Consider the following 24,320-nt stretch of genomic DNA (forward strand, 5'->3'; position numbering starts at 1 on the left):
AAAAAAACTTACCAATACATACATTTTTTTCCATAATCATATTTATTAGATTTTAAAATAAATATTGATCAATTTTTATAAATTTTTAAGTTTAATCCAATATGTTTCATATTTTTAAATTACTATAAATTAAATTTTTTATATTTTATTTTAATAATTAATGACTTTATATTATACAAAAAATCAATCACTAACTATTATATATAAGATAAACAATGACAAAAGTAAGAGAATAAATAAAAACCTAAATATATATATATATATATATTAATCAAGCCAAATAGATAATGACAACACTTATTATTATTATTATTATTTTTAAACAATATATAGATAGGCACACACAAACAAAATGATTGAATAATAACAGCTGAATAAAATAACATAAGTCTTACAACTTCAACAAATCAATAGCATGTTCTTCATCTTCTATATTTTTTCTCTATCTCTTATTTTTCCATCTTCTCTCTTCTCTCTCTATCTCTCTTCCCTCATTTTCAACTCTTTTTTTTTTTTTGTGTTTTTTTAAAAAAAACAATTCAGAACCGTTACGTAACGGTGCATAACAAGCCGTTGCGACCACTATGGCAACCGTTACGGCCGATATACCTGTGAATCTCAATCACACTACAAAAGCAACCGTAACGAGTGACGGTAACTACCACAATCATTACGTAACGGCGTTACGTAATGATTGCAGCCGCTTTTTAAAACCTTGATTACAAATAATTTTGGTCATGTGATAAATAATTGTCTCATTTTTCAAATTTTTCTCAAATACTTGTACTAATCCAAACAATTTGGTCATGTGATTTGCAATTATTTCATTTTGGATTTTTTTTATCAAACAATTGTATTAGAAAATCTTGCATAAAATGAACACCTTTCGAGCTTCCTGTAAAATTGCATATCAAAGACACTGAAACTCCAACATAAACAAATGACTATTAAAAAGAAAAAAGAGTATGATATGAATGAACTCTGTTGCAAGATATATCTATATAAATCATTTTTTTTTTAGTTTTTCCTTTACATATTTTATCTTCTAAAAATGTAACTAGTATGATTTGAATTGTACTAAACAACAGCAACACCTTGCTGGCAACAAGTTTTCAAGCTTGCAGTCTTCGAATGTTACCTCATTTAACTTGTCCATCATCAAGCGCACCAAGCACTTATAGCTGCAATGAAAATAAAGCCTTTTAGACTGAAGGCACAATCATGGAAAGCAGAGAGAGAAAGAGAGACATGCATTCAATATTTCAAGTCCCACCCAACAACAGCTAGAAATGCTAAACTCAAACTCCACTGTTTTGAAGAAATGCTGCATCAGTCCTTTGTTGTATAGCTTGTATTTATTTAAGATTTGCCGGATACATTTGACGCAGGGGAAAGCTTCACTTTACCCCTATGATTTTGGCTATTTGTGAATTACTCTTGTAAATAAAAACAAACAATTATGCAGCGGATAAAATAATCATATCATACCTTTCGATGATAGAACCTCGTGGATAAATCACGTGCTTCCAGAGTCTGATAAATCAATCCCAGCAGTGGGGTGATATTACAATGGTGAATATCACCCACACAAACCACAGTGCAATTGACTTGATCGTTGTTTCTTGGGAGAGAGTCAGTTTATGGGTAGAAAACAAAACCTACGTTGTTTTCTCTCTTGGTTACCCATAACCATATATCAGATATATATTATATTTATCTCATTTATCCATTGGTTAAATGAGATAATATCTGATATCTATATCATCTATCCATATCATGATATGATAGATATATATCCTGAGTGGCTCATCCAAATAGGTTTGAATTCAAATTCAAAACCCATTTGGATGAGGTTCAAAAGGTTCTAAGGGTCATGCCACATGGGCGCCCAATTTCTAACATCTCCCACTCGGACATAAGTTGGCATGACACTGCCACGTCTCAATCTCAATCTCCCCAAAAATAAACAATCTCATACTAGCCACTGCACCGTGCGACTGCTGAGAACACCTGCATGTGGGAGCTCTATACTAGAAACTCAAAATGAGCCAGCATAGAGACATCAACCCAAAAAGAATAGAAATAGTGTCTCATATACCCCAGACCCATCTAATTACACCGGTCCAAAAAACATCTCTAATCCCTCAAAAAGAGCATGTTTGACCCTCTTAATTCTTGCAATATATTCACACTCAATTCGCCTCTCATACAGAGCGATGTGAGTTGCCGGCAGTGAATATACAACAGTGGTGTAATACTAGATGATCTTCCCTTTGCCCTCATGCCATTTAGTTTAGGATTGACCGCTTTCCCAGTGATGTCCCTTAAGGCCGAATCATACATGACCGCAGGCAACATACCAAAGTAGCAGAACATCAACCCCTTACCTTATGACATAGTCAAAAGTCACAAAAGGGTATATAAATGAAAGTCATATCAATAATGACTCGTAAGACTCACACGGTGAGGAAGCAGGGATCCATTCTCTCACCTCATTACTCGGTCGCTAAGCACATATAGTATGAATACATGTTACGGTGGAGTAACTCTTCCATAAAGAGTGACGTCATACTCGATACACCGTACAGATATTAGTCTAGTCGCTTTCTAGCGCCTAACCCGAATTCTCTATTTGCTCGCCTTCTAGGCGCCAAATGAGATCTCGCATCTGGCTAATCATAACAGGCACAACATGGAAAGTGGGTACTAACATCCATGTTTGGTCCTTAACACGACCTCATCTTGGTTATAACCAAGGCGACATACATAGTGGATGATTTAAGCCTCTCTTGGCTCCGAATAAAATAAACCACCAGTCTCATCCTTGCTCGCTCCCAAGCGCCAAGGGCGATTGCTCGTGTGAGTGAGCCAATCTTGCCTGCTGACATCATCATCTGCTAATCATTATGACACAAACCATAATAGTGTCAACATCCCATCATCTCAAAATAAGTGATCGATTTAAAAAAAATGACCACAGCTTGCACAATTATGGATTCCAAACATAAGCCATATCAGCACCTCTTGCGATAAGTATATATAACGGAATCCACCATGTGCGCCTCACATGAAATGATTTAAGATCACTACCTCTTGCGCAATAACCTCTCTAAAGATATTTTTGGTGACCAATTTGCGTTCATTCTTAATGCGCCCAACTAGCGCAGATGCGCCCAACCAGCGCATTGAATTTTACAATGAGCAAATTAATATGCTTCTAATAAAGCATTTTATCCACAGTCTAATGAGCAAGGTCAAAGTCTGAACAACTCAGTTAACCATTTATCAAAGATAACACTTATCATGCCGAATACGCCCACATAGCGTACTTTAGGCTCCCACAACAAAGAAAAGATCAAGGAATATAGGTCATCTGTTTCTCCCAAAGATAATCTGAGGATTCACTCAATAGCTAAGGCTCTGGCTTTTACCGATAGGTAAGTCAATGGATTTGCAATTTTGCATCTAGAATCATTCTAAGATATTCTCTATGTAAGTCATCGAAGACAGACCGAGAATTTTCCTAAAACAATCCCTAAGGATCGTACATCCGAGCATATAAATTACATCACCCATGTCCATCATATCTAAAATAGAGGACTGCCCACCCTAGGTGGCGACAACCTTATAAATTCCTGGCTCATAATGACTAAGTAAGGAAAAACTTCTTTTGGACCATTGATCATGCCTCAGTGGTCTTCATTGATCATCGTTGGCCTATCATGGCTTGACGAAATCTAAGAGCCACTGTTTGGATAACTGCTTTAGGTTGTAAAAGATTTATTGGAACCAGCAACCTTTTTGCGCTCCTAACTTTTCACCATAAAAGCAGAAGGTAAATCCCTACGGATCTACTTATCCAATTCTCTAATGAGAAATCAGGTCACAATGTCCACAAATCAATGTTCCGAACTTATGTCAATTATAGCCTAAGTCAAAATAACCTCACTCCCCAGGAGGAAGTCTTCTCATGGTCTACACTTTCCTCAATGGTGCGACCATTCGGTATCTAGCGAGTCTTATGCCTCAACAATGACTATCCAAATTACGCATAACTTTATAACAGTTTTGCGTCATAATAGAAAGTCAACCAAATTATAAAAAATGGTTAATCCTCAAAGACTTTGTCTTAAACTGCGCAACATTGATCCACTTTCAAAAAATAGGGGACTAGAGCCTTAGGCATTATCCTAGGCTCTTTATCATCTTGCGGAGCAATCATGAATGTTTCCCTCTCAATCACCCAGTGATGACGTGGAAAATTTTCACATTTGCTACCACGCAACTAAGAATGTAGAGTATTCTTCTCTAATGGAGTAATCCATTAGTAGGCACATCGCTCCCACTGTCCCTAAGATATTGGAAATTTCTTTCCATTCTCAACTAGGCTACATAGAGCGCTATGCTTGGAATTCTCCATCTTATAGAGTTCCGAAAACTCTATTCACGTCACCTTTACTAATAAAACTTTATGTGACTTAGTTACACTACCACAAAGATGCTTACCTATATGCACATGAACCGGAGGGTTTGCATGACCGCATACAATAATGCGCCACACGACCCTTTGTGTTTACAAGACAGCATACAATAATGCGCTATAGAACCCTAGGTCTTAACTTCGCAATCTTATGAGAAGTAGAATAAAGATAAGCTGTTTAATGGTTACAGATCGCCCATAGATGGCTCTCTGCTAACCCATTACTCAAAATGGAGTGTAAAATCTGATATGGAGGGCACTTAGTTAGGGATATAGGCAACAAACTAGTGCAATTCCCAATTGGGAAACATTTTGCGCCATTATCCACCTAACATTAACAATATTTAATTCCTTATCTCTACTACACCAGTGTGTTGTTGAGTACTAGGAATAATCAATTTTCTAAGCATCCATCTCTCTTCACAGAGTTTTTCTGAAAAATAACTCAAATAGATACTCGCCACCTTGGTCAAAACTAAAAGCACAAAAAACTCTTATCTAATTGGTCTCGACCTCATATGTGCAATGTCAAAAATCATCTCAAAACTTTTGACGTATGGGAGATCAAATAGTCTTGACTCAGATGCGTATCGTAATCTATAAATGTGTCGAGATTGAGGCTTAGCTATCATACCCTCACACATATCTAGTCACAAAATATCATAGTGGACTAAATGCGCCAAAACAAATGACCTTCTGCGGCTTTCCTACTTACTTGTGCGCACCCATTGCGAACAAAGTTACACATTCACATGAGAGCAGGATGTCATAAGCGAGTGGGCCCAGAGAAGGCCTACTCAAACCATCGTGTCATCATCTCATTAATGTGATTAAGTATAATAAGCCACTGGTTCATGACCAATGTCATAAACTAATTCCAATCATCTTAATGTGTGAGTTCTCGAAGACAAGTTTTAAAGGTTTAGGCCCAACTAGGTAATGACTCACGACTAAGTCATATTCACTAGATCATAAAAAGGATATCATGGAGATATCAACTGCGCCTAAGTCGCAAATTTAACTAGTAAGTGCTAATCCCCTGCACCTTCAAGTCAATTTTATTCTCCATACACTTTAATACATCTAGTTGAAAGATGACGATACTCCTGTTGCCATCTCTATTTCTCGCTTCATAGTCACTTGCAATTAATTCTACTATCCACAAGAAGGAGAGAATAAGCTATCAACTATGATAGCTCCTGAAGTAACTTAAGCGCGAATTAGGCTAAATAGTCTAATTCAACACAATGCTCTTACAAGCGATGCGTTAAATTCTTAGAGTCATAACAACCTTGTCAGCCTTAACCTTTTCATTACTATGCTGCAACGTTTGCGCTTAGTGGTAAATGTTATTCAAAACGTTAGCCTAGTAAAGGAATCACACAAAGAAGCACCTCATCCATGTTTCACACTCAAGTGTGGAAACAGTAAGTGTCCACACTTAGACAAGTTGGCAATGCTAATAGATTTTGCAGCTACTAAGCGCTAATCTTTTCACTCAGTGTTAATAGATTTTGCAGCTTCTAAGCGCTAATCTTTTAACTTCACGTGATATTTCAACGCACACTATTATAGTGCATGAAATTTCGCTCAATCCACTCCCAATAATTGGATAGAGAGCAAAACACTGCTCGTACTGGCTACTCGTCTTACACTTAATGACTAATTTATTTAAGCTCGCATTTCTTGGATGACGTGACTCTTGAATGTTACTTCATCCAATGATGTAACATTATTTACAAGTCAAATTACAAAGTCAATCCGCGCAGCTCATTAGTCAAGATCATATACAGATCTATTGAGGGCTTACTAATTTCATAACTCCAAAACTCGCCAACCAAAACTATGTAGCGTGCCGCTAACTATAGCGCACACATTAGTTTTTATTGTGCCAAACAAGGCAACAAAAAACACGGCGACTTTGAGTCATGTTTCCTTACTTTGGCTCAATTAAGGTTTGACCTAAAGTCTCCAAGACTTTTGCTCATCTAAAGAATGGGATTAGTTTGTTCACATTTGAACATCTCTACTAAGTTTAGGTCAACCAAATTAACTTCCATAAGCTAAATCAATTTAGAGAGAAATTCGCATTGGGATTAATTTGATTAGCATAATATAATTTTGCCACAAAAATCTAAATTAAATAGTGACAATATTACACAAGTCGCAAGATCGAAAATCCGCTATGCTCGTAATCATCTCTTGCGCCACAAGTGACAATTATCCAAAATTTAGTTTAATTTATGCGCAAAATATTGGTTTTCGGGAGTTAATCTACAAAGATTTCTCTCAACCGAATAACCTCCCACTGACTATGGCATATACAAAGCATGATAAATTCCATACAATAGCATTTTAATGTAAATCTACAAATAACTCATGCTATATTTATTTAATAATGGAATTCTAATAAATAAATAAATAATCATGCTCTTCTAATTTCAACATATTACAAATCCAAAAAAAAATATGCTGTATTCAATATTCAGATTATGCCATAATTAAAGTGTACATCATTTTGAAATTTTCTGGAATTTTTCTGAAATATTCTGGAATTTTAAATAACTAATAAACACACATAAAATTAGAAATAAAAAATCCAGAAACTGATAAACTGAAACAATATTACCAGTAGATAGTAAAACATTTCAGAAGTCCACAATAAAAATTTCAACCCCAGAAAATTATTTATGTAATACCAGAATCATTTTAAAGCATAAAAAATGAATTATTAACACAGAATAAATATTTTTATTTTCGTAAAATTTTCAAAATTTTACAGAATGTAGAAAAATTAATTCTGAGTCTAAGGGTACCAACCATGCTTAAAACAAAGCTATAACGAATAAATTATGGCCAATTAACGCAATTCAGAATTAAAAAACAAACAAACAGAGCCTTAGAGCCAAGCCAGGGGGAAAAACGGCTCGGCTCGCGGCTCAGCGCAACTCGGCGCGAGTCGGCGCGGCGCGGCGCATGGCGCGCGTGTGTCGCACACGTGGCGCGGCTGGAAGCGGCGCGGCTAACGCGCGCGTGTGGAAGGAAGCTGACAGATCGCGCGTGTAGCGCGTGGGGGGCGCGTGCCTAACGCGCTCAGCGCGTGCCTAACGCGCTCAGCGCGTGGTGGCGCGTGGTGGCGCGTGGGGATGCTGCTCGGCGTCATACAGCGCGTGAATCACACGCGCCGCCTTCCCGGGTGTTTTCCGGTCCGATTTTTGTACTGACGGACTCCATTTTTCACAATAAAAACATTTATGGCATAAAAAATAACATTTAAGCAACATAAAATTGAGGTATATCACTCTCTCAATCTAAATGGAGTTAAAATGCAAAAAAGAAAACCGTGCACTTCATCTTCCTCCTCCATTAATATTCATGCATATACATGTATATATACGCATGTAAAAATAGAAACACGAAAATATCCATCAATGGCTCTGATACCAATGTAAATAAAAACAAACAATTATGCAGCGGATAAAATAATCATATCATACCTTTCGATGATAGAACCTCGTGGATAAATCACGTGCTTCCAGAGTCTGATAAATCAATCCCAGCAGTGGGGTGATATTACAATGGTGAATATCACCCACACAAACCACAGTGCAATTGACTTGATCGTTGTTTCTTGGGAGAGAGTCAGTTTATGGGTAGAAAACAAAACCTACGTTGTTTTCTCTCTTGGTTACCCATAACCATATATCAGATATATATTATATTTATCTCATTTATCCATTGGTTAAATGAGATAATATCTGATATCTATATCATCTATCCATATCATGATATGATAGATATATATCCTGAGTGGCTCATCCAAATAGGTTTGAATTCAAATTCAAAACCCATTTGGATGAGGTTCAAAAGGTTCTAAGGGTCATGCCACATGGGCGCCCAATTTCTAACAACTCTCCTAACTTTCGAATATCACCACATAACCCCCTATAATTGATAGAGTAAAGTGCACAGTTAACACCGTTAATAACAAACATAAAAAGACCAATTTACCCTATATATATAACCCTTATTTATCATTTCTCATTCAACTGTGCGTTTGAGAAGACTTTCAAAACATTTCCTAAGTTTATCAATTTACACAAAATCATCACATTTTCAATCACAAAATAAATCATCACATTTTCAGTAAGGAAAATGTAATGATTTTGATTTTGTTATCTTTTTCTTAATTTCTTATGATAGTAACACATCAATCTAGAGAGAGAAACAGAGACAGAGAAAAAAGAAGAACAAAAATGAAGAAAGAAATGAAACAAGTTAACAAACTATCCAGTGAAATCTAATGTATATAATTTGTGGCTATATATATGTATATATGCATATATAATCTTCTTTGATTTCAATAAAGACCCAGTTGACTTACTTCTTCTATGCGCCACCACTGCCACCAGTTAGAGATGGCAATTTAAACCCGGCCCGATGGGGATCCGACCCCCCGACCCCGATTAACACGGTGTTTCCCCGAAAAATACCCCTGACGGGCCGGGGATGGTATTAAAAAAAAAATCCCCGCTCATTTTCGGGCCGGGGACGGTGATAAGTGGTTCGGCCCCGACCCCGGCCCGACCCCGGCCCCGTTGTTTCTCCCCGCCTCCCTCTCCCTCTCTCATTTCAAATCTAATATAATACACTCCCTAATATAATATAATATTATATCTATTCTCTGACTGTGTTGACTAGAACCAACTACTTTCCAACATAAATAATAATAAACCTAATATAATATAATATTATATATGTACTCATATAATATATACTCTCCTCTCTCTCTCTCTCTATTATCTCAGAACTCATCTCCCAATTCGAAAACCAGAACACAACACCTCTCATCTCCCTCATCTCCCTCATTTCAGATCTCTCTCTCCCATCTCAGATCCTCTCTCCCCTCACACACAGCTTCATTTCGCGTGAGAAAAATGAGGAGAGAAAGAGAGAAGAGTCGATCTCACAACCCCGATCTGACAGCGCCCCTCCTCCGCCGCTCCTCCACCGCCGATCTCACAGCGCCACTTCTCCACCGCCCTCCTTTGCCGTCATGCCGATCTCCTTCGCTGCCTTCCTCCGCGATCTCCTCCGCCGCCCGACCTTTCCGCCTCTCTTTCTCTGTGTTATACACACACACACACACACACACACATATATATATATATTAGATTGCAGCTAGATCTATCTCTCTCTCTACTTAGATCTACCTCTCTTTTTACTCAGATTTGTGTGTTGATGTTGTTTGATGATATTGTTGTGGATGATGTTGTTTGAATAGTTGTTTTTTTTTTTTTTTTTTTTTTTGATCCGGGGAATTTTCGGGGTCGGGGAAACCCGATCCCCGTTAGGGGACGGGGATGGGGATGGTAATAGGTTTCCCGTCGGGGATCGGGGCCGGGGACATTCTTATCATCGGGAATCGGGGACGGGAAGGGTGATCCCCGGCCCCGCCCCGCCCCGTTGCCATTCCTACCACCAGTGTTGCTGTCGCCACCTCGACTTCTCATTTTCTTCAATTGAAGATGAAACCCAGTAAGATGAAGAGAATGAGGAAGTGATGAAACCCAGTAAAAGCTCTTGCTTTTGCACCCGACGAATCTAGATCTGGAAACTCACTGGCCAAACGTCGCAAACTGTCATCTACCACCACCGTCGTCGCCGCAAACTCCTCCCTCTTCTTCGATCTCTGCAACAACCAACCCATTGACGAGGAATCACTTCTGTCTCTCTCTCTAGCGTTCTCTATCTCTCTCTCTCTACAGTATTTTCAAATTCGAATCAGATTCTCCTTCTTGCTGCCCTTTCAGATATGCATAAAATTTTCAATTTCTATTTTTTGGTGTTCATGAATTATGATTATAGTTTAACTTTTGAAATAAAATTGAATTACTCATTTGGGGTTTTAGGTTTTGGTCTAAAATCTATGATTTCTTTATTTGATAAATATAATTAATTGAGTGATTTGAAAAGAAATGATGAGAAATGAAAAGAAAGAAAACAAAATCAAAATCATCACATTTTCAGATCTGATGATGAAAATGATGAAGATGAAGAAAATAATATGAAGGTATTCTTTGGAAATTGATGATGAAGACAAGCATTTGTCATTTAATTCGGAGGAAAAATTATATTTTCATGTCCAACTGCCTCACACTCGCATGTGCTACACAACCTGTTAGAATAAATGAAAAAGCTAACTATGCACTTTACTCCATCAACCACAGGAGAGTTATGTGGTGATATTCGAACGTCAGGAAAATAATCTACACTCGACCTAAATCATAGGGAAGTAAAGTGAAGTTTGCCCTTTGAAGAATGAGAGAAGCCATTTTTTAGAAGCCATTTTTTTGTTGTTTAGATACAAGTGAAGAGGCATTGTGTGACATCAAATGCCGTAAAGTGGTATGCAGAGAAGGTTTTAACATCAGCTGAGCCAAACAATGAATTCTAACCTTAATATTCAGAGTTAACACATTAACTGGACATGGAACAGCCACCAATTCCAAGAAACAATAAATTCATGAGTTCGTATCTTTATGACCAGCACTACTGAAGACAATTTCGAAAGACACGAACCCCCTGTCAAATATTGATCATAATAATTAACAAAAATAGAAATGAAATTGTTGCCAGCAAGCAGATTGGAGCTATTTAAGAAGAATTTTTTTCAAAATTTGACAAGCATAACACATAGGAAGCTTAAATTTAGTTTGTTGGTTTTTTAATACCTGTAATGCAAATGCAATATCTGCTTCATCTACCTTTAGTGTCACCCTTCTTAATTTATCTTCTCGAGATTGACCAAGTTTAAGAAGACCCTGCACATTCAATCATGTATCGTTTTCTTCGTAGTTAGTAAGATGGTACCATATCTCATTGTGAAATAAGCTTTTCATGTGATCAACCTAAATCTTGTACAGAGACCCATGTAAGAATCAATTCAATCAGAACACAGCATATTTAGCTCACCTGGTCACCTAGCACTCTGCACATGTTTGAAAGTTCCATAATTCCTACTGGTGGGATTAGAATTGATTTGCAGATATCCAAGTAAGATTTACTGAGCTGCATCCATTTAGCGAATTTAAAAATCAATCATTTCTGTATGAAGTCTTTATATTGTACACTATGGCAGATAAGATACCTCGCCTATAGTTGTATCCTTCTTTCCCCTGCTGAAAAGCTTCACAGCAGAACAAAGTATAATCTGCAGCCAAGAAAAATTGAAAAAAAAAAAAAAACATAAAATGATGTTTCTAGAGATGCATAGGCCTATTATTCCAAGAGCAAAAAAAAAAAAAAAACAGCATTAAAACTAAGTGAACTGGGAGACATCACATCCACAGAACCAGTTCGGTACTTTAGCCAATACATTATTTTGAACCATCACTCAGAAAGAGCACAGAACAAATGGTGTCAAAAAGTATTAGTCAAAACAAATAAATGGTGTCAGTCTGAGCTGAAACTCGACCTAAAACAGAAGGAACAATATACAAAAAAATTTAAAAATAAGTAAACCTTATAAGTATCAATTTTTAGTTATGGGCCTATCAATATGAAAAGAAATTTTTTAAGTCATTTGGACAAGTAATCATCATGTTATCAGAACAAACCTGTTGATGTTGTGGAAGAGACTGTATGGTGTCCAATATTGGTGATCTATAAGTCTTGGACAAAGCAACAGCCATATGGTTAACCCTCACCTGTAAGTTGTAACTAGTTCAAAACTTGCAAGAATATTGAAGATGATGATTCAATGTATAGCCAACACCAGGAAATAAGGATATATGAGTATTTACTTCATACTATCCAGGGAGGAGGAAAAAATGACAATTGATACAAGGTCAGTAAAGTAGTTACGAAATCAATGATCAATGAAATGTAGCAAGAGTTTTTTTAATAATCTTGAAAAAGAATGTTGGAATAAAATGCTTACAAGAGAACACGGTCAATTCAAATGATCTAAATTAATTTCGAGTTTTCACAACTAACCTGAACAAATTTTCATTCAATTCATGATATTCGTGACTTATAGATTATTAATAAGAAAACTGGTCATCACTACAAGTTCAGATAATTATTATATAACAGGGCAGAATGCATATTAAGAAGATACTTGGTTTTAACTTGTTTATGCTTGAAATGGATAAAATTGATGAAAATAACAAGTTCTTACAATATCAGTTTCTTGCATTATTAGCCCCTGAACTGGCGTTTTTCGTTGATCAGAGTACCCATTCCCTGCTGATGACAAATCCAAATTGCAAGCAGAGTCTCTCAGCTCTGCTTCTAGCATCTCAATTGCATTCCTGAAATTGAATTGAAAAGGTGAAGTAATTATAATGCAATCTATACCTTATTCAAAGCAAAAATACCAATTTCATATGGTATCTACATCTTGGTTTTACTTTTAGTTTCTTCTAACCAAACCAAACCTTGTGCCCCTATGAATTGGGGTTGGCTACATAAATACTTTTTAGTGATTGATCAAGGGCTATATGCTCAATTAAATTAAGAAATTCATATATTTTTTACTACCATATCCTGTATCAGTTTAGATCCTCCCCCTTCCCAAACTCCATTAATTTCCAGCAAACAGGGAGAGAGAGACAGAGAGAGAAGTAATTCAGAGTGATCTAGTTGTATGGTCATATGTGAATGAACATCAAATTAAATATCAGCAATATACACATAACTTTCAAGACTTCAATTTATCCGTTTCATTGATAGTTTCACAATGCTTTTGCATTTTTCTTAAATTCCAAAGTATAATGTAGTTCCATCAATGAAATCCATTGATACATCAATACTTTTGAGGTTTGCAATTAAATCCTTTTTTTATTGATATTTTGTACTTGCGACAGAGTGACGGCTGATGTTGGCCTTTGACATCCAAAAATATTCTTACTACACCGTTCCTCATATATATATATATATATAGTATAATTTTAAGGTTTAACATCTTTGAGTTCAAAAAATTCTATGAATGTTAATTTTTTTTATACTATTTTAATCATATAGCCCATCTCCCTGAATAATTACTTAAGCACAGTTTGCAGCTTGCACCAATCTAATTGTCTTTGAATAATTATTTCTCAGCACAGTTTGCACCAATCTAGTTTTGAACCCCCTGAATAAATTCAACAAACTAAGTACCATAACTATTGCAGTAAAAGACAAACCTGCAGATGCACAGAGCTTTCCTCATATCTCCAGATGCAGCCGCAACTTTCTGCCATGTTTCAAAAGAATATCAGTTTCTTTACTTATGAGAGAGAATTTTCCATATGGTGTTTGGTGCCACAGTTCCACTGCTGACTTACAATTTATATAAAGGTGAGGATGAATCCTTAATGTCAAGAGAACATAAAATTTATTTTATTTATCAATAAAAAATGTCAAGAGAACATAATTGCTCATACACTAATTATCATTCAAGTAATATTACAAATTTGGATGCACCACCAAATTAAAGGCAATGTGTCAAGTAAAGAAAAGTGAGCATGATTTACCAGAATACAGCAGGGAAAAAAGAAAAAAGAAGGGTGACTCACTCTGGCACATAGTTCTAAGGCTTGTGGTTGAAAGACAGTGTAAGGAAGTGCCTGTTGGAAGAGAATAGCAGTCAGTCTTTAGTCAATAACAAATAAATGAGCGACTAAAGATAAATTCTCTTACACATAAAAGATTTCAAAAGAACTACTTTATTCTTTTTTCAAATTTTTTCTAGGGTTCCTTGAAAATTATGGTACATTAAGCTGTTAAATCTAAGATGTGGTAGCATTCAGTGATGAAAAGTCATGATAACGACACTGCATTCCTAGTGAAAACACTGAAAACATCGAGCTGCAACTTCTTCAATTACCAACTTGTAATTGACTGCCAAATGTGTATACTAATTTCTCGTATCTTCAAACCTTAATTTTCAAACCTTATTCTTTTTCTAGGGGGGAAACATGATCTCTGGCCAACTTGACTGGAAATGAATAAAACATGTTAAATCAAAATTTTCAATGCATATATACATTCAAATGTGAAACCATACAGAGAACAGCTACAGCCAAAGTGATTTTCTTTTTCTTAGGGTTTAGCACTTGATCTTTTTAGCATCCAGTCTGAAATAACAAAAAGCTATTGCATGACTAAACAGGACACTTGTTTATAGAAAGAGCACAAAAATTACCATTAGCCTCTGCTGAAGAATCAAGATGATCTGATCCTTGGAGTAGGCCCGAAAAGTTACTACCATAGGCTTGCCTAGCATAAGAAAGGGGCAGAACTGAACAGTTAGTGTTATGACCAACCAATATAGCAGCTAATTCTTTTACATCATTTTTACATAGGATACTTTGATGGGGGATGGAGAATGGGTTACCAATGGACACTGCACCAAGTAGTGGTTAAGAGTTGCCTCTAGCAGTTGTAATGGGGGATGAGGCAGAAAGAAATAAAAAGTGATATATCCTAGTTAAGAGGACAAGTAACTTGTATATTACCAAACAGGTCTTAAATTGATTCCATACCAAGGAACGGGTTTGAACTTTGGAATATTCAAAACTTATAAAGCACTATTCATAGCTTCTAAATTACAATCAATAATTCTTCCCCTGCCCCCGCCAAGAGAGAGAGAGAGAGGTACAACCAAATACTACAACAATTTTCCTTGTTGATGGAAACCAGTAAAGTTGTTTGGGAGAGAAATGAAATATACATTGGTTATACGAAATTATGAAAGAAATTATTCAAAGGATATAAACAATTCTAGGACATGGCTTGGCACCATAAAGAGGGTCTTGGAAGAAGAATCTGTCATTAGAACCGACCAAATCAAAATGATAGTGAATAGAGTTAATTGACTAAAGCAAGTAATGAACTTACAATTTAATGACTGCAGTCTTGGAAGAAATCTGTCTGCTAGGTCTATAGCATTAGCTATTCCTGTAAAAGCAAAGACATATCAAGAACTCCCTTACAACAGGTAGCTAATAGTTACAAACTCTGAAATCTAAACTACAAAATCACATAGATACAGCAAAAATTGTATACTCACATATTTACAATTATCATACCTATCAATATACATCTAGAGAATGGGAAAGTTGTGAGCATAAAAAGATCATGAAGCACAGCCCGGTCTTTAGTTATTAAATAATCCAACTCATCAGCAATAATCAGCCTGGAAACAAAGAGATCTAGCTAAGTACAATTATACTTTTGGTGACACCAAAAGTTTCAAACCAGTAACAATATGACTTGTAATTTGTGAATTCAGAGATAACTTGCTCTTTTCATGAAAATGTATGCTATTGGCTACTCTGAGAGATTAGTAACCCATCGAGGTGTTATGGAACCTAAGACCACATGAGTGATGATATACTTCTTACGTCATTTTCATGCCAGTTGATTGCTGCTTTTGAGAATACAAGCTCTGAAGATGCTGTAAAGCTGAAGTTGCACTGTTGGTTTTCTTTTGCAGTTGGTTTTTGCCAAGAATCTGCCATAGCTAATGGAATGTAAGCATATGTTATGTTGTGGTGTTCAGTTATTAAAAGGAATACTGCTATTGGTTTACCTTGCTGAATATTTCAGATGTGTTTGTAAGAGAAGTACAGTTTATGGCTAATACATCAGGTGGCTGAAAACCTGCCTGACAGCAAGAATTATGATTCAATTAGTGCAAGAATTATGAAAGTTACATATTACAGACTAAAAGAAATGTACATGCATGTTTAGATCTGCTAAACTTGGGACATGCATGTAATGCGTAGGTATGGGTCATTAAAGGGTCAACTATTATATAATGCTACTTCTTACTACCAATTCCAAAGGTCCTGTCATTGGCATTAGCCGGATGTTCCAAGTCAAGTTCCAATTCAAACTTTTGTCAGCATGCTCAACAGGCTTCGAGCTCCCAATTCGGGAATTCTTATGCACAAAAAGGACAGCACTGCTTAAGTGCACTTCAAGCCCACTAGTACCCTGCTTGAGCGTGATTCAAGATGATTTCAAGCAGGGCACACCGGTCTTGCCCACATAGTCAAGTTGGAACAATTTTCAACTACCAAGTACACAATGCTATGTATAGGTCATACTATGCCAATTATCCTAAACTAAATGCAATATGCTCATGCTTAGCCAAATATGAAAGTAATAATTATTTTGCAGATCAGCAAGATTAACATTTTAAACCACACCAACACCGGAGTTATACACTAATTGGTTGAAAATTATAACATTGCGTGCAATCAATGAATGATAGAACTCTTTCTAATCTATTTGATGGAACTAATCAACAGACAAACCCCAATTTTAGAACCATCAATGAAGGGCAATCAGCTTACCCCCTTTGCCCAATCAAGCAGAGACTCGTTGACTCTTTCCATAGACAGTGATTTTCCGGTCCCTGGACATCCACACACATACAAACTCCCGGCCTTCTCTTGTTCTATGCATTGCTTGCAGAACTCCAAAACCGTTTTCTGCTCATTTTCTCGGCAAACAACCATAGAGGGCATACTTGATACGTGCAATGCCTCTTTTACCACACTCATTTGCTGCAAATCTATACATACATCACTTAATTAACATTTTAGAACAGATCAAATCAACAAACATACGTGATTGGAAATTTTCGTTTGCACGCCATAAACAATACCAGTACACACTACTTATACCGTTCAGATATAAACTTTCAAACAAAAGTCAAATGTCCATACATAATCTTCAGAACAAAAAGCAGTTGTTCAGATATATATTATTAACCAATTCATTTTTGTTCGAAAGTTTATATCACTTTTAGTTGCAATTAAATGAATAATAACTCAAATTAAACTTGCCTCTCGGATTCCATTTCGGTTTGTCAATAAAACTTTCAGACAATTTTTTCACCAACAATTCGCGAGATTTTGATTCTAATTCAGTTCCCTGCAAAAACACCTAAATTCAATCCACAATTATCATCATCAATTGTGCGGTATTAACAGAGAATGAAAGAAAAGTTTGATGAAATTAAAGCACTGGACTCACCTTTGAAGGGCCATTGGGGCTGCCACTGATACATCGGCGAGGAGATTTCCATTTCGTCGGATAACAAAGCTTCGGAGATGGAGTCGAAGCGATCGAGCAGTCTTCTGCGGCCGAATTGCTTCTCAATGTTCGTTTTCGGGGAGTGGAGTCGCCGGTGGATCGGATCTCGCCGGATCTTCGAGCTTTGATGGCTATGAGTTCGTCGGCGGCGGCAAACGGAGATGATCCATGTCCGGCGATGGTCGGCATGATTGCGATATCAAAATCGACCAAGCTCTTGTGGATCTGCAAATCTGTGTGAGAGAATAGATATACAATCTATGCATGGATTGGGGGATGCGAATATCTAATATACATTGTGTGCAGAGCAAAGAAGTGTGAATTTTAGCGGGAAAATTGTAAACGTATCAAGTGCGTTTCCCGCCATATGTGGATTTTTTAACTCGTCAAGTTTAATTGGTAATTTTTATTTATTTATTTTTGAAAAAATTACAAAAAAATATATAAATAAATAAATATATTTAGAGGATTTAACTATTGTAACAAAATAAATTATGATTTTTTAATTTTATCAATGTAAACTCTAAAGTTTTGATTTATTTTCAATTTGAACTATTTATCTATTTTCATTAAGTAAAATTGGTGAAAATTTTGATATTTTAGCCATTAAACTCAATAAAAATAAATATTTTAAATATTTTATGTATATTTACATTGAGTTTGATAACTTCTTTTTTTTTTTACTTTAGTTAAGGAAAATAAATAAATGATTTAAATTGAAAATAATTTTTTTCAAAGAAAAAGATAAATTTGCAAAATTAAAAATTCTGAATTTATTTTGTTACAACAGTCAAACCTTGGGTTTTTTCTTCTATTGTACCTTTATTTTTTGATGTTTTATTTGTTACATGATCCCACCAATTCTATAAATTGATCTCTCAAACGAATAGTAATCAATTATGTTTTATTTAAAATAACTATATATTTTGTCTATTATAAATAACATATTATATTTATTATCATACTTAGATTTTTTTTTCATCCTATATAAAAGAGAAATGTATATATTGTTACATTAGTATTAAACACAATATTGAATATACATATTATATAATATTCTATTTCTTTCTTTTATAAAGCTTATAACATGGTAACAGAGTTAGGTTAAACACATAATAATTTTGTTTCATTGACGGGTGGCAGTCTTACCTTGGTTGCCCACCGGACCTCAACCCATTCTGCTACTATATTATTCTTTCAGTATCATTTCATGGTGATTGAAGAGGGTCATTTACAAAGCATAAGCAGAACAAGGAGGAGACTGCAAGCCCAAGGGCGATGCTTAGGCCTGGTAACGCTACAGGATCAAAACATCAAAACACAAGCACGAGTTTGGGCCGAGCTAGTGTTCAACGGTCCAACCAAGTGGGCCAAGCGTTTACTTGAACTAGAGAAGAAACACCAAGGGACCAAACATAAAGACCAAGTGTGATCTTAAGCCCAACGGACCAAGTAATCCGAACCATGCAGCCAAAATACGAACCTGGGCCGAGCATAGCTAAGGAGGATGACCAACTTGAATCAGGGCGCTGAACAAATCGTAAAAACGTCCGGTATAGACCAATCGTGCAAATTAACTCGCATCCAATACACGGAAGGAGCGCTTGATCTGCCATGAATAACGGAATTGCTTAACGGATTCCTTGTTTTTCCCATTGAAAAGCAACCTAACATTAGGCTAAGTGTCGGGCGGCAAAGAGAAAAACTTGGTGAGCAAGTCAAACGGTCCTTATAAAAGGTAACCTCACTCTCCTTGAGGAGGGATCGATCGCTGAACACTCTAAACTGAATTGTTTATTCTACTTTCCCTATACCAAACTCTGGTACTGACTCGACCATCAGAGGGGGATTTCGACCAACCCCGGTCGGACAACTTAACCGTTTGTTCCTTGCGCAGGCCTTCACCCATCAGTGCATCATGGTTCGTCAACGAAGTTTCATTTTACTGTATTGTAAAAATCGGTCCGCACATTTGGTGCCGTCTATGGGAATCGTTCTCTGATTGCATTGTGACGAACTCTGACGATAGGTATTGAAGGAACCTCGCAACCTGCGATTGAAGAGAAGACTTCAGGAACGAAGAGAACCAAAGACAAGGGTCTGACCTTCCCTACCGGAAACAATAACCTGATGGACCACGACAACCCAACCCTTGATACGGCGGAGCGACGTCATGCCACCGCCTATCAGTCATCTCAACGACTGTTTGTTGAGAAGGACCACCGTGATCATGTCATCGACTCGATAAGTCTGGAGATTGAGGACATATGTGCTCAACTAAGGAAGCAGATGGTACCTCAAGGTGAGCCAAGGAAGTCCGGAGGGGCACCGTTGCAGCAACAGAAGCATACTCCTCCGCCGCCTCCACAATGGAAACGGTCTAACTACGGTCCTTTTCATTGTGAGCGTAGCAGGTTGATTCCAATACACAGCGAGGGAGCCAGTAGTAGGACAGATAATCTCCGAGAAAACTCTCGCAAGAGACAAAAGCCCGTCAGTCATTATTCAGCAATCTCTCCGCCTCCGCGCCGTCGTGATAAGCGACCGCGTGACTTGAGGACATGGTTGAACGACAACCGAAAAGATGACCGACGGTTAATCAAAGTAGCGGAGCGGCGATTAGAAAGGGAAAAAGAGCATCTAGATCGATCCGTTCATCAGATAGAGCATCGTGCTCTAGACCGACTAGTCTCTTCCCCTCTTTGCCCTGAGATTGAAGCGGTGGAAGCTCCTCATAAGTACAGCCCACTGAAATTCATCCTCTATGATGGGAAGTCAGATCCCCTAACTCACATTAGCCACTATCGCTAAATGATGTCACTTTGGAATCAGAACGATACGTTCATGTGTAAGGTTTTTGCCTCTAGCCTTGGTGAGTACGGCCTCTGATGGTATGACAAGCTTCACCCTCAATCAATCTATGATTGGGCTCAGCTCTCCAAGGCCTTCCTCGCACGGTTTGTTTCTAATAGTCGAATCCCGAAGGGATTGGACACTTTGTTCAATACTCGAAAGGATAAAAATGAGTCTTTGTACGAATACATTTGGTGGTATTGGAAGGCATATGGTGATTTGGAAGATGTTTGTAGTAAGCCGTTGGCAGCTCTATACTTCAAACAAGGCCTCCCGCCTTCACATAAGCTCAGGCAATCATTGACGAAACGACCTACCTCTGACTTGAAAGAGCTGAGGGCTTAAATAGAGAAGCGAGCCCGTGCGGAAGATGACACAGCCTCTGTTCAAGTGTTAGTTGCAGATGAGGGAGTTAAGGCCTTCTAGCAACATAGGGCCGAATAGCGTAGGAGGGAGGACCAAAGAATGAGGTATGGCCAAAATAAGCAACCAACCATGGAAACCAAAAAGAAAATGAGTAGATCCTACGAAACCATAACCATTGTGTTCACGGAGCCGATCTATAGGCTCTTGGAAAAAATCAAGGGAGAACCCTACTTCGTTTGGCCTTCTAAGATGATAAGGGACCCTGCTCGGCACAATCAGGAGTGGCGGTGCACCTATCATCGTAAGAAAAGGCATAAGACGCAGAACTGCAGAGACCTTAAGAGGCATCTTGAAGACTTGGTCACTGTCGGCCACCTCCAACAATGGATTGTTGTGGAGAAGACAAGGGCAAAACAAGGGCAACCCCTAGCCCTTCCACTAGAGGACCAAGCCCCAAGGCTAGTGATCAACGTCATCCATGGAATGATCGACCCCCAAATGAAGAATGCCATTCGTGGCAAGATTCAGAGAGCCATGCACTTGCAACAAGTCATGTCAGTAGGACCATTGCTCAAGAAGTCCAGAATGGAAGTAAAGCCTTCTCAGTTTGACATTGTGCTCTCTGAGAAGGATTTGGAAGGGATCCAACATCCTCACACTGATGCCCTGATCGTCACCATCGGTGTGACGAACAAATTTGATGTGAAACGGGTCCTAATTGATAAAGGGAGCGCCGTTGACATTATGTATGACCTTTTCAAAAAGCTGGGTCTTGATGAGCAACACTTAATCCCCGCAATCTCCCCTCTAGTTGGCTTTAATGGACAGACAGAGTGGTCACTCGGCCGGATCACCTTGTCCGTCACAGCAAAGTCCAAAGTGGTCCCTGTCGACTTCTTGGTGATCAATACTTTATCTCCTTACAATGCAATCCTTGGTCGACCTTAGATTCATACAATGGAGGCGGTGCCATCCACTTACCACCAGGTAGTCCGTTTCCCAACAAAGAATGGGGTGAAGAAGATCAGGGGTGACCAAGTAGTGGCAAAACACTGCTTCATCGTTGCCATGAAGTCCAAACAAGCATGCAAAGAAGTCCAAATGGTCGAACTGCCTGATCAACCTGTACTGGAAGACGTTGGTAGAGTACCAACAAAGAAGATGGTGGAGGATCTCGAAACGATCTTGGTGGACGGAGGAGATCTAGACAAGTTCTTTCTACTCGGCATTTCGCTTCTCGCCGAAGAAAATGAGCAATTGCTAGCTCTCCTCTGCAAGAATATCGAAGTGTTTGCCTGGTCTGCTTACGAGACCCTTGGATTGGACCTAGCCTTTGCATGTCACCAACTCAATGTCCAACCAGTAGCTCAGCCCGTAGTCCAAAAGAGCAAACGATCATCCACATAACACATGAAAGCAGTCATCCAAGAGATAAACAAGCTTCTGGCAGTAGGGGTCATACGGGAGGTACAATATCTGAAATGGTTGTCCAACACCATTGTGGTGAAGAAAAAGAACGAAAAATAGAGGGAGTGCGTCGACTTCACCAGCCTCAACAAAAGCTTGTCCTAAGGACAACTTTTCTCTCCCACAGATAGACCAACTGGTAGACGCAACTGCCGGACATGAACGGATGAGCTTCCTGGATGCCTACAATGGCTATCATCAAATCCATCTGTTTGGCCCTAACCAGGAGAAGACATCATTCATTAGCCCAAGGGGCACCTATAACACCCTCAAAATAAGCCCATAAATCATACATTCATGATACAAGAAAGAGATATCATATTCCATACATCAGAGTGTTCTTACAGAAAGTATTACATGTTGACAACAAAAGTAAATGCCCTACGGGCTTACAACTTTCCAAGTCAACACATGGGTCCAACAAAAGAAGAGTCCTAACTCTTTATACAAAATAAGCCCTAGGCTTGATTTACATATAATACATAAAGATAACAACAAAAACGTCTTTCGGCCTCTAAGCCTCCCAAGCTACGTCCTTGGAGGTGGCATACCATCTGTACCTGAAAATGATGTCCCATAAAGGGTGAGCCAAAGCCCAATAGAGATATACTAAACCAAATATGAAAAATAACTAAAACATTAGAATTTGATAAATGGTTAACACTTGTAAACCAATTTACAACACAACCCAATTCCATGACAAATACATTCATGTTTCATTCCACTTTCCTTTACTTAACCAATTCAAATTCATAAACATGGCTCATTATCTAGCCAAATAGTTAAATGAGACTACAACTCATATCAAAACACTTCCATTATCCACAATTCAAATAAGACTACAACTCGTATTAAAACATTCCAATACTTCAATTATCTACGTTATGCAAACGTAATAAAGATTTTGGGACTTTTACCCTAGACACTTCGGTCAACTTAGTTATCAATGGAGTCCATCCCCTATCTCCTCCTAAACAGGTTTGAGAGTACATCCCCTATCTCCTCCCAAACCATGGAGTACAACCCCTATCTCCTCCCAAACAAGATACATATGCAATGTATTTGAACAGTCTATCATATACAATGATCAATCCAGGTACATATTCAATGTGTTAATTCAACCGTCATATTCGATGACTCAACCATTTGATTAGTTTCAGTTTTCCCTAATCAACATGCAATGTCTACAACAATCAAGACTATCCTCCACTGATAGTGTCACGACCCGAACCCGCCCCCATGGGTTAAGGACGTAACCGGCCAGTAATCCTAAGATTACCTACGGCCTCAACCAAAACAGACTTAAGACATCAGAGTAAAGGGGGCCAAAAGGGAAACAAAATTTAAAAACTTTGTCCATAGAGCCGTGCTTATACGCACATCAACAGACCATATTCAGTTACGTTAATAACCCACATCAAAAGTACAGTTTCACAAAATCCATTGCAGACAGGATCATCCAAAACGAGTCAACCTATGGCAGACTAATTACAGATATACATAAAGTCCTTGCCGGCAAGACAAAATATAATTACATAGTAAAAAGACAAGGGTAGGTCTCAAGAGTGAGACGCAAGGCTGACTTCCTCAAAACTCGGATTTTTCCTAGCAAACTTCATTGGGGCTGGGTTTGGACTTCCCTTGGCTCACCTACAAACACATGAATGAGCGTGAGTGATAGCCCAGTGAATAATATCAAACACAGAAGTCATATAAACAATATGTACATTATACAGAGTTTAGATCAAGTGACTGTAGTTCTAAACATGTTGGCCTTTGGCCCATTCTGATTTGCATCTACGTCAAAACGGCCTCTGGCCCATTCATTTATGTCAAAACGGCCTTTGGCCCATTCATTTATATCAAAACGGCCTTTGGCCCATTCATTTATGTCAAAACGGCCTTCGGCCCATTCATTTATGTCAAAGCGGCCTTTGGCCCATTCATTTATGTCAAAACGGCCTTTGGCCCATTCATTTATGTCAAACCGGCCTTCGGCCCATTCATTTATGTCAAAACGGCCTTTGGCCCATTTATTTATGTCAAAACGGCCTTCGGCCCA

General features: G+C 37.9%; 2 protein-coding genes across 7 annotated transcripts; one reads left to right on the forward strand and one right to left on the reverse strand.

The window, feature by feature from the left end:
- Positions 1–971: 971 nt before the first annotated feature.
- LOC114257720 (cell division control protein 6 homolog B) lies at positions 972–17,876 on the reverse strand. Of its 6 annotated transcripts, none has more exons than XR_014350210.1 (17): positions 17,513–17,876; positions 17,323–17,422; positions 16,828–17,048; positions 16,059–16,133; positions 15,871–15,980; positions 15,556–15,662; positions 15,365–15,424; positions 14,670–14,743; positions 14,041–14,091; positions 13,669–13,718; positions 12,663–12,795; positions 12,100–12,189; positions 11,631–11,693; positions 11,456–11,551; positions 11,215–11,304; positions 10,939–11,065; positions 972–1,181 (listed from the first exon to the last, which is right to left on the reverse strand). XR_014350210.1 is itself a non-coding variant. In XM_082904511.1 (16 exons), the coding sequence occupies exons 1-16, from the start codon at positions 17,759–17,761 to the stop codon at positions 1,176–1,178; spliced, it is 1,575 nt and encodes a 524-aa protein (XP_082760637.1). In that variant the 5' UTR covers positions 17,762–17,876; the 3' UTR covers positions 972–1,175. The 6 variants fall into 6 exon arrangements, 3 of the variants coding, with proteins under 3 accessions (XP_082760637.1, XP_082760635.1, XP_082760636.1); XR_014350212.1 differs by having other exon boundaries at positions 17,323–17,410; positions 17,513–17,869; XR_014350211.1 differs by lacking the exon at positions 972–1,181 and adding an exon at positions 9,960–10,172.
- Positions 17,877–21,040: 3,164 nt separating this feature from the next.
- On the forward strand, positions 21,041–21,739 carry LOC114257719 (uncharacterized). Its single transcript, XM_028197495.2, has one exon. It carries the CDS (start codon positions 21,041–21,043, stop codon positions 21,737–21,739), a length of 699 nt encoding a protein of 232 aa, XP_028053296.2.
- Positions 21,740–24,320: the final 2,581 nt, after the last annotated feature.

This window comes from Camellia sinensis, chromosome 14, assembly GCF_055761805.1.
Source record: "Camellia sinensis isolate YWXY chromosome 14, ASM5576180v1, whole genome shotgun sequence".
Classification (NCBI taxonomy): Eukaryota; Viridiplantae; Streptophyta; class Magnoliopsida; order Ericales; family Theaceae; genus Camellia; species Camellia sinensis.